General features: G+C 36.5%; 1 protein-coding gene across 1 annotated transcript; it reads left to right on the forward strand.

The window, feature by feature from the left end:
* The first annotated feature begins 1,932 nt into the window (after positions 1-1,932).
* Positions 1,933-15,951, forward strand: LOC126827694 (monoacylglycerol lipase ABHD6). Its single transcript, XM_050557147.2, has 9 exons — positions 1,933-3,451; positions 7,745-7,860; positions 8,632-8,791; positions 9,178-9,294; positions 10,025-10,157; positions 11,439-11,605; positions 14,308-14,362; positions 14,995-15,095; positions 15,633-15,951. Exons 2-9 carry the CDS (start codon positions 7,751-7,753, stop codon positions 15,792-15,794), a joined length of 1,005 nt encoding a protein of 334 aa, XP_050413104.1. The 5' UTR covers positions 1,933-3,451; positions 7,745-7,750; the 3' UTR covers positions 15,795-15,951.
* The last annotated feature ends 329 nt before the right edge of the window (positions 15,952-16,280 follow it).

A 16,280-nucleotide genomic window follows, 5' to 3' on the forward strand; every position in this document is an offset into this window, starting at 1 on the left:
TACTTTGAACATGTGCAACATTTTTATTTTACTTTCAATGCATTCATGTTTTTTGCCATTTGTTTACTGTCAAACACTTTTGAGCACTCTATATGAAAATGACGCTATATCTAAAAATATAATAATAATATATGGCTTAATAATTTGTTTGTAATCTTTATAAAATATATAATACGTTATTTTGTGATTGAACATTATATTTAGAATTTTTTACTTTTTAAAACTTGTACTTGCCATCTACACTTATTTATTTGCTATTTTTGTTACCAAGGCTACAGGGGATGCCATTTTATAGACTTTTATACCGCTGATATTTACTTAATTTTATTACCTCAAATAACTTAGATCTTGGAGGTTTAGTTGTGCCACGTTTTCAACAATCAAAATCAAATAAATATTATTTTGTTTAATCTTGATTGTTTTGATTTTCTGTACGACTGCTGGTCATTTTGAGACTGACATGTACAAGGAGTAGCCTCCCTTGCCCTGCCTGTAACGCGGGGTTGAATGGTTAGCGTATGCACGCTGTATCATAAAGTCTGTCATTGAGTCAACTAGCGTGGTTTCGATTAGCCAAGCCTAAATAGTCAACAAACAAAATGGCGTCAAAATCGGATAAATTTATCTCTTATAGAAGCTAAACTACGGTAAAATAAAAAGTTATTGACCGATTCGGCTGAAATTTCGTGTGAGGTCATGGCTAGTCCCCGTGAACACCCCCTGAAAATTTCAAGTCTCTACGATCACAGGAACTGGTAGAGGTACGTTACTGAAATAGTACCGAATTTTTATAGAGTGAATCACTGACAGCTCAACTTCCTGTTTGACAGTTGAATCTTTTGTGATGCATTCTAGATTTTGTGCCATTTAGTGGTAAGGATTTTTTGAATATTTTATTGCTCGGTTTCAGAGTAAATCGAATTCCGTGATTTAAAAAGTACTCTTTGGCTCTGACGGGTGGCTCAGTAAGCCTAACACTGGAGGTCTCCGATTCTCTGCCGGTGTTGGCCACGAAAGTTCCTCAGGATTTTACGGCATAGTTTCCCCCCTTGTAAAAGGTGCAGGATGGAGGGCCTGGCAAGGACAGTGTCTAGTCGTAGGGATGGGGCCAATAAACAAAGTACTGTGAACACATTGGTGTGCACTTGGCAGTTCGATTTCCTTCATATCACACAGCATGATGTATGCCTGTCTTCATTTTCATTAGCCCAGTCGGTGCAGAAAAGTAGAACGTTAAATCCCATTTCATTTCTGACAGTATGACTATGTGTAGAGCGGTAAATCCCTAATTATGCTAATGATAAAACACGGGTGGTGTGAGCGTTTATTAACCGAAGCCCCGGCACACCTATTCGTAAAATTAAAATACAATAATTATATAGAGCGTTGCTTGAGCAAAGCTCTTTTCCGGTAAATAAAACTGTCACCCACAGACATTTGATTAAAAAAAAATTCAGACAGGAACCACTGGGCAAAACTGGCAATGTGCATGTCAACTTACCAAATCTCGCCCAAGCAAAATTACGCGTCTCATAGAGAGAGAGAGAGAGAAATGGGGTTTAACGTCCACCCGACACAAACTAGGTCATTTCGGGACTTACATATGGTTTAATTTTATTTCCATAATTCGCTTGCGCGTAGGGGTCTTTAGCAGTGGGAGGAAACCGGAGGACCCGGAGAAAACCCACGAGGTTGGACAGGCGACCCTACTCCTTGTCACGTACAACCTGGGATTTGAAACCACGCCAGTCGACTCAATGACAGACTTTATGATACAGCGCGCGCACGCTAACCATCCAGCCATCTAACCCCCCGCGTCTCATAGAAATATTTCTATGACGTCACATATTTTTAACATCAATATCAATGAAAATAATTCTTGAGCTAACACTTTTTTGTTCTTTTTTTTTTAAAACAAAATTAATCATACAATTTAGCCTAGATCTAAATTAAAATCAATTTGGAAAAACGAGATTATTTAAAATTACTAGTAGTATCACTTGAGAAAATTAATTATGATGGATTTATATTTAACAACAATAACAATTTTATCACATCAACTTCGCTCTACTCGGGCAATGCCTGTTACATATTAAAGGCTCAATACCACTCTTGTTGTAACTGAATAATATGTCCCAATCTTTATTCTAGTCCATAAATTGTACTATTTTACAATATTCCAATTAAAATAGCTAAGTCTCTAACTCAATATCATCCAAAATCTTCAACATTGAAAACACGATTTATTTGTCGCTTTAAATCAACATTGATGTTGTGATCTTACCGGGAAAAAATGGCCCTCTGATATCCAGTATTTAAGACAAAATAAACATTTTACAATTGGTACACGATGCGTTTCAGCGCTATTTATAATAAGGGACTCGAAAAACGAGGCTAGGTGTATTCCACAAGTCATGTCAAACGGTGACGCTATATTCTTAGCTGGAGAGCATGCCCAATAAATACTATCGGCGTAGATTGGAATGACCAGAAGCTAGAGATTGAAATTCGATTGAGAATACTGGCGTATGTCGCCGAACCTAACTGATTAGAAATTACAGTAAAAACAGAAACGATTGAATGTAAATCAATTTATATATATTCATATTACATTATTGTATGTGTTGCGACCCATTTGTGTCAATTTCTAGGTCCCAAATATTAGCGACTTAGCTCTTTTAATTGATGCTACAAATTTCATCTTAAATGAACACACCTAATTTAAAAAATTGGAAAAATTCAACTAAATGATTTGAAAAGCCTAACGTAAACCTTTTCAAATGTGACTTGGTTTTAAAAATATTTCGAACCATCTTGAGAAGTAAAATAGGATGTAATGGATAATTTACACAACAACAGGTAGGACACTTAAACATCTAATACGTAGAATAAGGCTATTATTATTTATTTTCTGGAGCTGTCAAACCAGCAAGAGTGTTATTGTCCCTTTAACATTACTTCATAAGGCACTTGTCACAAACACTGTCAGGCACAAAATGTTGTTCGCCCGTAGTGCCTATGTCATAATATATACGTAGGCCTAATGTTATAATTTGTGTCTGACAAAGGCTGTAACAAACTTCATCACAACCGATTTTAGAAATGAATATTTAATACCGGAAGTTTACAAAATGCTGGAAACATATAAATTGCGGAATGGATAAACCGAGACGAACTGTATTTCAAATTTCTTTCTTTCATAAAGTAGGGAAAGAAGTCGCTGCGGATGTTAATAAATATTAACTAAAGCTAACTGTTTCAAGTTATGCGCTGAATATTTTCAAATTGTGTTTATATTTGAACTAGATTTCGATAAATTTATAATTTAAAAGATTTACTAGGAGTTATGCCCCTTTAGTCTCCAAAAGACAGGCAAAGTTCAATGTCTAATAATATAAATAGACCCAAGAAGATTGCGTCAATAGCGACTGCTTGATAATCTGTGAATTGTGTAAGTTAATATATAGAATACATAAACATATTAGATTACTAGGAATGTGATATCAGTATTAGTCCAAGTCAATAATAGGTCTACAAGAGTAGATTTATGAATTTAAAGCTATTATAATATTATTATTGTTACGGTACCGGTGCTGGTAGTTGCCTATAAAAGATACCTTATATAAGAGAGAACTAAATTTGTCTCTTGAAGATTTTTTTTCAAGCTTCAGATGATATTTTAATTTTTATTTTGACAATTATTAACATGACAAGCCCATTTAACAACTGTGCTGTGTTTTGATCTGACTTTTTTTTCATTCATCTTTTGATTTCTGTTTTTCTTCTCTTTTAATCTTTCTCTTTTAAGCCCTTTTCATGTGGATTATGGATTAGGGTTAGGGTTAGTGCCCATTAACTTGGGATTGGAAAAATGAGCACTTCCCCTATTTCAGACCTGAACATGGGGCCGTCTAGAAGAGTAGTCAGATCAGCCAACAATGCCTAAACAACTCTGTAGATCATCAGATGGCTTTGATATTGCTTGGATTAGACCATCTGCGCTGTTTAATTGGTTAACGAACAAACAGGAAATTTAGACTACATCAATTTTCATTTGGGGGTGGGTGGTGGGTGGTGGGGGGGGGGTCGGACAGCCGAATGGTCGAACATGTGCACTTCAAATCATAAGGTTCAATCCCATGCACTTTTGTACATGACAAGGAGTAGACTAGAGGTTTCCTTCCACAGCTATAGACCCCTATGAACTTGAACCATATGTTAGTCCCGTGATAACTTAGCTTGTGTCCTGTATACGTTAAACCCTACTTCTCTACATATACTAAGTCTTCTTGTTGTCCCCCGCCTTTCGAAGAAAGCAGGGAACTATTAAAATGGGTTCGTCCGTCTGTCTGTCTGTCTGTCCGTCCGTCCGTCTGTCTGTCTGTCTGACTGTCCGTCACACTTTTTGGGACACAATAACTCTCCTCCTAATTGACCTAGAATGTTCAAATTTGGTGTTGGTGTTTATTAGGTCAATGCCTTGATGGAGTTCGAAGATGAGCATTTTCGGCTTAGGGTAAGCAGAGATAAGCAATTTGATTGGTTGATGCTTTGGGACACGATAACTTTAGTTCTAATTAAGTGAGAAAGATGAAACTTGGTGTAAAGTTTCATTACATCAATACCTTGACTAAATTTGATAATGAGCATTTTCTGCTCAGGGTAAGCAGAGCGATAAGCAATTTGATTGGCCGAGACTTTGGAACACAATAACCCTCCTTCTAATTGAGCTAGAATGTTCAAACTGGGTGTAGGTGTTTATTAGGTCAATGCCTTGATGGAGTGTGAAGATAAGCATTTTCTGCTTAGGGTAAGCAAAGATAAGCAATTTGATTGGTTGATGCTTTAGGACACGATACCTTTGGTTCCAATTAAGTGAGAGTGATGAAACTTGGTGTATAGTTTCATTACATCAATACCTTGACTAAGTTCGATGATGAGCATTTTCTGCTCAGGGTAAGCAGAGCGATAAGCAATTTGATTGGCCAAGACTTTGGAACACAATAACCCTCCTTCTAATTGAGCTAGAATGTTCAAACTTGGTGTAGGTGTTTATTAGGTCAATGCCTTGAGGGAGTGCGAAGATCGGCATTTTCGGCTTAGGGTAAGCAGAGATAAGCAATTTGACTGGTTGATGCTTTGGAACACGATAAATTTGGTTCTAATTAAGTGTGATTGATGAAACTGGGTTTATAGTTTCATTACATCAATACCTTGACTAAGTTTGATGATGAGAATTTTCTTCTTAATAAGTAGTTTGATTGGTCAAGACTTTGGAACATAACAACTCTTCTTCTAATTGAGGTAGAATGTTTAAACTTGATGTAGATGTTCGTCTTGACTGAGTTCAATGATTAACATATCGAGCTAAAGCTAAGCAGAGATAAGCAATTTCTTGCTTTGGGACAAGATAACTTTGATTCTATCTGATAGAGAGTGATGAAACTTAGTGTATAGTTGATAATCAGTTTGATTGCTTGATACTTTGGAAAAAAAATAGATGTGCGATTAATTAATATGTGTCATCTATTTATTTGGGGATTTCGGCGGGGGACATCAGCCTCACTGTTTGCTTGTTATTTATGTATTTATAATATTTATACCCATGCATTATAATTGTATTGAATGCTGTGCCATTATCAAACCTGTTTGAGGTAAATGTGTACATTACATACTGTTGTCCTGTTAGTAAATCTATATCATAAGCTAGATTATAATTACCGTTGTCTTATTTGTAAATATTATTTGTCATATTGTTATAAATATATGTACATGTTTATATTGTATGCTGTCCTAAATGGATGTTTCGATACAATAAAATCTTATCTTATCTTATCTTGTACCAAGTACTAAAAGGTTGTTTCAGAAGTAGTGTCAAACAAACCAGTGAAAAAAGATGACAAGCTAATCAATGTTGTTAACATTAATAATGATGTAATTACCTGTAGTACCTTATAATTACCTGTACCTAATAATTACCTGTACCTGATAATTGATGTTGTACTTCGTAAACTTGATAAGGAACCAATCAGTGAGCAGTTTAGAAATCAACTGGGTAGGCTGCAGCAGATTGTGTTAATTTCAATATCCATTGAACTAGGATGCTGTGGATTGTGTGGCCCTGTGGATGAAATTAAATCCTGCCTCCTAACAAATTTGGAGGATTGGGTGGCTGATCATAATATCTGTCATTGAGTCAAGTGGCGTGCTTTCCATTCCCCGCTTGTACGTGACAAAGAGTTGGGTTGCATGGACATTAAGATCCATTTTTCTATCTCTGTCTGGGTATTGTTGGGTAGCATTGGGTGGTATTGAGTAGTATTTGTTAGTATTGGGCAGTATTGGGTAGGTATCGGGTAGTATTGGGCAGTATTGGGCAGTATTGGGTAGGTATCGGGTAGGTATCGGGTAGTATTTGGTAGTATTTGGTTCGTATTGGGTAGTATTGGATGAGTATTGGGCAGTATTGGATGAGTATTGGGTGGTATTGGGGTAGGTATTGGGTTAGTATTGGGTAGGTATTGGGTTAGTATTGAGTGGTATTTGGTTGTATGTGGTGGGTAGTATTTGGTTATTATTGGGTGGTATTGGGCAGTATAGGGTAAATAATCTTGCTGTATTAATATTTTATTTTACAACATGAGATATTTGTGACACATAGAGACTTTAAATTTAAGTATGTTTTAAAAATATTACCGTATTATCAGTGGGAGGACTGATGACACAGCAAAAAATATTTATTAGACCTCGATATATTGGCCATTGGTGACCTATATCTTATCTGTTATGGTAGCAGTGGTATGTAGGGTAGGGGCCATGATACAATCATTGTCTACATTATCCTTCAGGTAAAAGGTGAGGCTAACTGTAAGGACAGGTAATTAAATTAACACAAGTGTGAAAGACTTAAAGATACATTATATAAGATTTTGATAAAGAGTTAATTGGTCGTTCTTGCTATAATAGTTCAAAAAAAAGAAGTGATGCAGGACGGAGGGCCTGACAAGGAAAGCTGTCTAGTCCTGCGGATGGAACAAAAAAACGAGGTCCCGTGTAGTGCACGTAAAAGATCCCTTGATAGTTGGAATTCGATATAAGAGTAGGCCGTAGTGCCGCTGTCAGGGCAAAATTTCCTTCATAGCATATGCCCGTCTTCATTAGCCCAGTTTAGGAGCAGAACAGTACGACGTTAAACCCCATTTCATTTCATTTAAAAAAAAGAGAATGATTAAAGATGTATTATATAAGATTTAGATAAAGAGCTAGTCTTTCTTGTTACATGTATAATAGCTCAAAAATAGATCATCAAAAATTAATATATTGAAAATTTCATTTAAATAACTTTATTCTGAGCAAAGTTATGAGTGAAGTTAAGATGTAGTATAGATTGTTTATTATTGAAGCAGTGATACTTGACAATCGAGGCTAAGTTTCATTTGTCTAATCCTTGTAAATCTTGGCCATTTGATGGACTAGAGAGTTAATTAATGGCTTGGCATGTGAATAAATAACATTTGAAGCCAAATTACATGCTAAAGACCCCTATGCACAGACAAAAAATTGAAATAAAATTGAACCATATGTTAGTCCCGAAATGACCTAGTTTGTGTCGAGTGGACGTTAACCCCAATTTCTCTCTCTTAGAAAAATGTGAAGGTGCTTCTCACGCCACCCGGATCGTGGGCATTATAGTCAAGAGGATAGTGTTCGACCACTGTAAATTGTGTTCATTTTTTGTTTTCAGATTAAAATGTGGCAGTATATAATATATTCATCATCAGCTGTTCTGGTATCCATGGTAACAGGAGCTGTTGCCCTGTTTTTTATCAGTCCGAAACATCTCGTCTACTGGTTCATGAGGTTTGTAGACTGTCTTTGATTTATCTTAAAGAATGGAGCATATATTATAAGAACTTGTTACTATGGGCGTTACGAAAATCAGTATGATAATATCTAGCTCAGAAACTGGAGTCAAATATAATGACTGATAGCGGAGCCCCCCCCTCCCCACACACAGAGACCCACCAACCAAACCCGCCATCCCAACTCTTCTTTGAAAAAAACTAACAGAATACTTTCTTTTTTGGACCATGGTGCCCCAGTGAGTATAAAGCTGGCCAAGAAAGTTCCTAGGGGTTTTCCAGTCTGGTTTCCCCAAGTCATGGGTTTGGCACGAAAAAAGATCTAGTTGTTTGGATGTACCAAAAAACAAAATTTCCCTTAAAACACATTGTATGGTTGTATGCCCTTCTTCATTAGCCCTGTTGGTGTAGAACTGTAGGACGTTAAACCCCATTTCATTTCATTTGATGACTTGCTATGTTTGCACCACAATATCTCAAAATGTTCTTCTAGGAATCCAAACCTTTTAATTGGTTTTTGGTCCACATCCCATTTTTTGTTTTATAGATGGGTCCACATCCCATTAGGTGTTTTATGGTTGGGTCCACATCCCATTTTGTGTTTTATAGATGGGTCCACATCCCATTTTGTGTTTTATGGTTGGGTCCACATCCCATTTTGTGTTTTATGGTTGGGTCCACAATCCCTAATAAACAAAAGGATATTTTAAGTTTTCTATTTGGGTCCACATCCCTTGATTTATTGAAAGATTTGTGGGGTTTTTTGTAGATTAGATGCCAAGAGAAGTGGTATGAATGTAAAATATATTAAAAATGAAGATTTTATATATTGTTATGCTGAACGAGGAAAAAAACAGAAAAATAAACTAACGATATTAGCTGTACATGGTTTCACTGGATCTAAAGAACAATATTTACAGTTCTTTAAGGTTAGTCTTTACCTTTTTTCACTTTCATTAAAATATCAGTCATTTATTTCTGTGGTCATATAAAATTTACAATAACCACAGATAGGTACGGGGGTTGGATGGTCGAATGGTTAGCATGTGCGCGCTGTATCATAAAGCCTGTCATTGAGTCAACTGGCGTGGTTTCGAATCCCCGATTGTACGTGACAAGGAGTAGGGTTGCCTGTACAGCCTTGTGTGTTTTTTCCTGGTCTTCCGGTTTCCTCCCACTGCTATTTAAAAACTCCTATCCTTTGACAAAATAAAATCACAAAACCAAAAAACCTCTGTCCCTCATCAGATTTTTGGTAAGAATTACCCTTGTATGGCCGTATGTAATCGTAATAATGTTTGTTTTTATTTGACAGAAACTTCCATCAGATGTTCATCTAATAGCCGTTGATCTACCTGGTCACGGTCTGACATCTAGTCCAAGAGAAGGAGAGAAACTGGGAATACAATATCTCGTAGAACATGTTCACAAGGTAATATAGAATAATATTTGGTAGAAGATTTAGCCCAGATATCGGTCATATGGCCTACTCTTATTTATCGAAATTCCAACTGTCAAGGGTTCTTTTTACGTGCATAGGACCTCAGTTTTTCGTTGATCCAACCAACTAGACAGCTGTTCTTGTCAGGCAGGCCCCCCCGTCCTGCACCACTGACGTTGGGAAACCACCTCGTAAAAATCCATGGAAGTTTCTAGGCCAACATCAGTAACAAACCAGAGACCTCCAGGCTAGCGACCAGCATCTAACACACTAAGCCGGCTCAGCTCCCTTCATGGAAATGAAATGAAATGGGGTTTAACGTCCTACTGTTCTGCTCCGAACTGGGCTAACGCCATACAGTGTGCTATAAGGGAAATTTTGCCCGGGCAGCGGCACTATCGCCTACTCTTATATCGAATTCCAACTGCCAAGGGATCTCTTACGTGCATTCCAATGTATACACGGGACCTCGGTTTTTCGTCTCATCCGAAGGACTAGACAGCTTTACTTGTCAGGCCCTCTGCTCTGCACCACTGACAAGGGGAAACCACGTCGGAAAATCCCGATGAACTTTCTCGGCCAATGCATGGATCGAACACGTGACCTCCAGGCTAACGAGCCAGCACCATAACCAACTAGCCACCGTGGCTCCCTCCCTTCATGGAAGAAAAGTTTTGTTTTTATATGTTTAGGTCAGAATTAGTAAAAATTGTTGTTTCAGTTTGTTAAATTAATGAAGTTAGATAAAGAACCGTTTCATTTAGTGGGAGCATCATTGGGTGGCACTACAGTGGGTTTGTATACAGCAGAATATCCTGAAACTGTGGCATCGTTGTCTTTAATATGTCCTGCAAGTAAGTCATCCATTTATTTACATGGTATCTACATGCAAACCTAGGCCTACAAGTTGAACTGATTAAAGAGAGAGATATGGGGTTTAACGTCCACTCGACACAAACTAGGTCATTTCGGGACTAACATATGGTTTGATTTTATTTCAATAATTCGCTTGCGCGTAGGGGTCTTTAGCAGTGGGAGGAAACCGGAGGACCCGGAGAAAACCCACGAGGTTGGACAGGCGACTCTACTCCTTGACATGTACAACCAGGGAATCGAAACCACGCCAGTTGACTCAATGACAGGCCGTATGATACAACACACCCAAACCCCCTGAACTGATTAAAGATTTTAATTACATCTCTGTCTTTTCATTGAAAAGTGTATCTTAATATATTTCATTTAGATTCATATATTTAAATCAGATTTTAAATTATCATTTTTTTCAAGGAATCCAGTATTTCTCTTGTAAGATTTAGTGTCTCTACTTTCAATATATACCCAACTAGCCATACTTTATTGGAAATAACTTCCCAATAAATACTCATTTAAACATACATTATGCAAGAGCTAAATCTGTCTATTGCAAGTCTTTCTTTAGGCCTGAAATGTTATCTAAATTATTAATTAGACATTAATTAACTTATCCAAACCATAATCAACTCTCGAAGTCATCACTAACCTGCGATATTTACTGGATTAGGATCTGATCTGTTGCTCAATGCTCATTCATGGTTAAATCAAGAAATGGATAATCGAGACTATGTTTTTTTATCGACTGACTTTATTAATGATGATCAATGATGATCGAGACTAGGCCTAAAATTCAATCGCTAAATTCTTGGTTCAGAGTGGATCAATTTGACTAAAATTTTCATCAAATTCCTTTTACGTTATCTAGTTTTTAACTATTATAGTGAGAATTGTCAGCTCTTTATCTAATCTCCCATAATGTATCTTTAATTAGTTAAGTGTATTTTAATTAGCCAGGTGTGTTTTAATTAAAAATGAGGACGGTTAAAGCATGCACGTTGCATCATAAGGTCTGTCATTGAGTCAAGTGGCATGGCTTCAATTCTCTGCTTGTACGTGACAAGGAGTAGGATCATCGCCTATCCACCCTCGTGGGTTTCCGCCAGGTCCTCTGGTTTCCTCCCACTGCTAAAGACCCCTACGCGCAAGCGATTGATTGAAATGGAATTGAACCATATGTTAGTCCCAAAATGACCTATCTTGTGTCGAGAGGACTTTAAACCCCATTTCTATCTCTCTATTAAAAATAATATATTTTATTACAGTGAAGACTCCACAACACAGTCTATTTACTAAAACTATAGAAGAATGTATTTTAAATGGAATTGAAAAAACTGAAATGAAAGATTGTCCGTTAATACCTGAGACTCCAGCCGCTGCACAGAATATGTTAGATATTTGTCTTTATCATAAAAAAAACATCAATACACAGGTATGTGCTTAACTCTACAGCTTCCGATCCTGTCTTTCAAAATGGGCAGTTGTTGTTCATAGTGTTTAACATCTGCTTCCACCGAAGGTGATAACGCAGACAAGTTGAAATGTGGACGTATATTGCCATCGCCCACGTCGGTCCGTCTGTCGGTCTGTCTGTCCGTCCGTCGGTCCGTCTGTCCATCGTCCACAATTTCTTGTGAACGCTCTAACGCCAAAAGTTATCATCCGATCTTTCTGAAATTTACATGCATTATTTAAATTAGTGAAACGAAGAAGCTTATTGAATTTCAGCAATTTCCATTTATTACGTCTAGAGTTATGGCCCTTGTTTCACTTTATTGATCCTTGTGAACGCTCTAACGTCAAAAGTTATCATCCGATCTTTCTGAAAATTATATGCATTATTTAGGTTACTGAAACAAAGAAGCCTAGTGAATTTCGGCAGTTTTCGTTTATTACGTCTAGAGTTATGGCCCTTGTTTCACTTTATTGATCCTTGTGAACGCTCTCACGTCAAAAGGTATCATCCAATCTTTCTGAAATTTATATGCATTATTTAGATTGCTGAAACGAAGAAGCCTATTGAATTTCAGCAATTCCCGTTTATTACGTCTAGAGTTATGGCCCTTGTTTCACTTTATTGATCCTTGTGAACGCTCTCACGTCAAAAGTTATCATCCGATCTTTCTGAAATTTATATGCATTATTTAGATTGCTGAATCGAAGAAGCCTATTGAATTTCAGCAATTCCCGTTTATTACGTCTAGAGTTATGGCCCTTGTTTCACTTTATTGATCCTTGTGAACGCTCTCACGTCAAAAGTTATCATCCTATCTTTCTGAAATTTATATGTATTATTTAGGTTACTGAAACGAAGAAGCCTATTGAATTGCAGCAATTTCCGTTTGTTACGTCTAGAGTTTTGGCCCTTGTTTCACTTTATTGATCCTTGTGAAAGCTTCAACGCCAAAAGTTATTATTCAATCTTTGTGAAATTTATATGCATTATTTAGATTAGTAAAACGGAGAAGCCTATTGAATTTCAGCAATTTCCGTTTATTACGTCTAGAGTTATGGCCCTTGTTTCACTTTGTTGTACCTTGTGAATGCTCCAACAACAAAAGTTATCACCCGATCATTGTGAAATTTATATGCATGAATTAAATTAGTGAAACGAAAAAGCCTATTGAATTTCAGCAATTTACAATAATTACTTCTAGAGTTATTGCTCTTGTTTCACTTTGTTAAACCTTGTTTATGCTCGATTGATAATAGTTATCATCCGATATGTATGAAATTTATATGCATCATTTAAATTTGTGAAACAGGTCTATTGAATTTCAGCAATTTCCGTCAATAATTTCTAGAGTTATGGCGATTGTGAACGTTTGAATGACAAATGTGATCTGTATGAAATTTATATGCATAAATTAATAAAACGAAAAAGCCTGTCAAATATCAATAATTTCTGTAGATTACTTCCAGAGTTAAGACCCTTGCTTCAGTTTGTAGAACCTTGTAAACCCTCAAACGACAAAATTTATAATCTGATCTGTATGGAACTGTCTTATATAGGCTCCCAATTACCTACAAAGGAATAAATATGCGACAACCCTTGACGACCGCTCGGACGATTTAGCTGCTGTGGGCGTGTGTTTTGTTGCCTGGCAACCTATCTTTATTATCTGAACGCACACGCAGGGGTCTTCCCTGTGGAATGAAACCCGAGTACCCGGAGTAAACACACGAGGTTGAGAAGGCGCCCCTATCTCCAAGCCACATACGCTCACACCAGGGACCGCAACCACAACTGCAAGCCAGAGGTGACCAGCCAGCTAGAGGTTGAAGCGTGTCACTCTAGACCACTTGGCCATCCCAACCCCCCTATTTTTAACGTCTTTTAGATCGTACATATAGTATGTGCGTAGCTGACATGTAACCAATCACAACTCATATTACCAAGTTTGTGTCGAGTGGACATAAAGGAGGATTTCTGTCTTTCTCTCTATATAGTTTGTGTAATGAATCACAATGGCTGTGTTACTAGGCTAATTTGGTTCAGATTGTTTTGAGCGTAGTCATAGAGACAACCACTTAGCGTACATCATGTTTGTCGTTAAACTAATTTGGTTCAGACTGTTTTGAGCGTATTCATAGAGATAATTTATCATCAAAAGCTGGTTGGACAATGAGTATTTATATCCATACGCCATGCTAATTACAGACATAGTTCTATTGTCTTCCAGTGATTTTAGCGTGATCTACTGGGCTGATGAAGAAGATCAAAACCATACGAGCAATTTTACTTTTACTAGGTTTGCACTGTTGTGCGATGCGATGCGATAGGATTGTCCCTGATTGGTCCACGATCTGGTACATGCAGATTCGTTTGATACTATACGATCAACACGATTTCTACGACTGAACTCAATATAATGATAAGACCTGATAGGATCACCACAATGAAAAAAACGACGATTTCAGTCGCAGAACGAATCGTGATAGTTGGAACCTAGCATTAGAGGAGGTGCTTCTGCCCATTTTTCTCTCCTGCTTACATAGGAGTAACGTCGTTTTGAATTACTCCACGGTAATCCTAAACATGTACGTACCTAAATGAGTAGGAATATTGTCTGTATTTGATTCACATCAATAAAATTTTTGTTTTGATTTGTTTTGTTTTGTACATGTTTTTAGATTCTGCAAGGATTGGTTGATTTGAGAAAACCTAAAAACCCTTTTTTTCTTCAATGTAAGTACAAAAAAACTCTGTATTGTTGATGGATTGTTGTGGGATTAATAGAATTACCAACTTGGGTATAGTGGGCCATGGTGGACAGGGTATGGTGGGACATGGTAGACACCATCTATATTTATAGACAGGGTATAGTGGGGCATGGTAGACATGAACTATATTTATAGACAGGGCATAGTGGGACATGGTAGACACCATCTATATTTAAAAACAGGGTATAGTGGGACATGGTAGACATGAACTATATTTATAGACAGGGTATAGTGGGACATGGTAGACAGGGCATAGTGGGACATGGTAGACATGAAATATATTTATAGACAGGGTATGGTGGGACATGGTAGACACCATCTATATTTAAAAACAGGGTATAGTGGAACATGGTAGACATGAACTATATTTAACACATGGGTTTTGGGATTTTTCGACTTTCAAATTTTTATGAATTTGATCATTCCAATATGTAAATTCACCATTAAATATGTAAATTTGACCAACTTTGACTTTTAAGATATGTAAATTTGACTGCTTTACATAAATGAATTTATGAATTAAGAAATATACCATATGTTAGTCTCAAAATTACCCTTTCTTGGCTCTGATTATCACTTGATTTTTTATTACACCAGTATTCAAAGCTCTTGCTTCAGAACATTCAACAACGTTATTGGAGGAGAAATCCAGAAAAATTACAGTACCAACACAGATAGTGTGGGGCAAGCACGATGAGGTAGGTCATACACAGATGGTGTGGGGTAAACACGATGAGGTAGGTCATACACAGATAATGTGAGGTAAACACGATGAGGTAGGTCATACACAGATAGTGTGGGGTAAACACGATGAGGTGTGGGTTAGGTCATACACAGATAGTGTGGGGTAAACACGATGAGGTAGGTCATACACAGATAATGTGGGGTAAACACGATGAGGTAGGTCATAATAATAATGTGTATAAATATATGGACACCGCTAGGAGTTATAATCCAAGCATGACCATCCAAGTCTCCAATAAAGATGTAAACCCTGATAAACTCTCATTTCTCCTGAGCTCTTTAAATCTTAGATCCCCAATATACAGCTGCCTATAAAGAGTCCAACAGTTTTTTGTGTAACTTTATACACCTGCCTAACCTCGTAGGTTTTCTCCAGGTCCTCGCACTAATTGTTGAAATCTGAGCCATGCGTTAGTCCCTATAAAGACCTGGTTGTATGTTGAGTGGTGGTTAAACCCCATTACTGATATCTTGTCTTGTTTTTATTTCAGATCATAGATATCAGTGGTGTTGATGTTTTAAAGGAATTATTACCAAATTGTCAACAAATTGATATTATAGAAAAATGTGGTCATTCTATTACACTGGACAGACCTGGAAGCCTTGTCAAATCTATTCTTACATTTAGAGGAGAATATCAAAAGAAATCTTAACCTGAACAAAAGTATAGATAATTATACAGAAACTATGGATAATTATACACAAAATATGGATAATTATACACAAAATATGGATAATTTTACACAAAGTATGGATAATTATACACAAAATATAGATAATTTTACTGTATGGATAATTATACACAAAATATGGATAATTATACATGGATAATTATACATGGATAATTATACACAAAATATGGATAATTATACACCAAATATGTATAATTATACACAAAATATAGATAATTTTACAGTATGGATAATTATACACAAAATATGGATAATTATACACAAATATGGATAGTTATACGCAATATATCAATAATTGTATACACATTGTATATTTCAAAATTATGGTAATTGTATTATCAAAAAAAATGAATATTGCATATTCCAAAACTAGGGGAATTATATATTCTAAAAGTATGTAAATTGTATATACCACAAATATGAAAATTAACAAAGTAATATTAAATA

This window comes from Patella vulgata, chromosome 7 (assembly GCF_932274485.2).
Source record: "Patella vulgata chromosome 7, xgPatVulg1.2, whole genome shotgun sequence".
Lineage (NCBI taxonomy): Eukaryota > Metazoa > Mollusca > Gastropoda > Patellidae > Patella > Patella vulgata.

Bases quoted from the DNA above. Each gene is read 5' to 3' on its own strand.
- LOC126827694 (XM_050557147.2), top strand. From the start codon at position 7,751: ATGTGGCAGTATATAATATATTCATCATCAGCTGTTCTGGTATCCATG. The intron at 8,792-9,177 runs GTTAGTCTTTAC...TTTATTTGACAG, and splicing joins AATATTTACAGTTCTTTAAG to AAACTTCCATCAGATGTTCA. The intron at 15,096-15,632 runs GTAGGTCATACA...TTTTTATTTCAG, and splicing joins TGTGGGGCAAGCACGATGAG to ATCATAGATATCAGTGGTGT.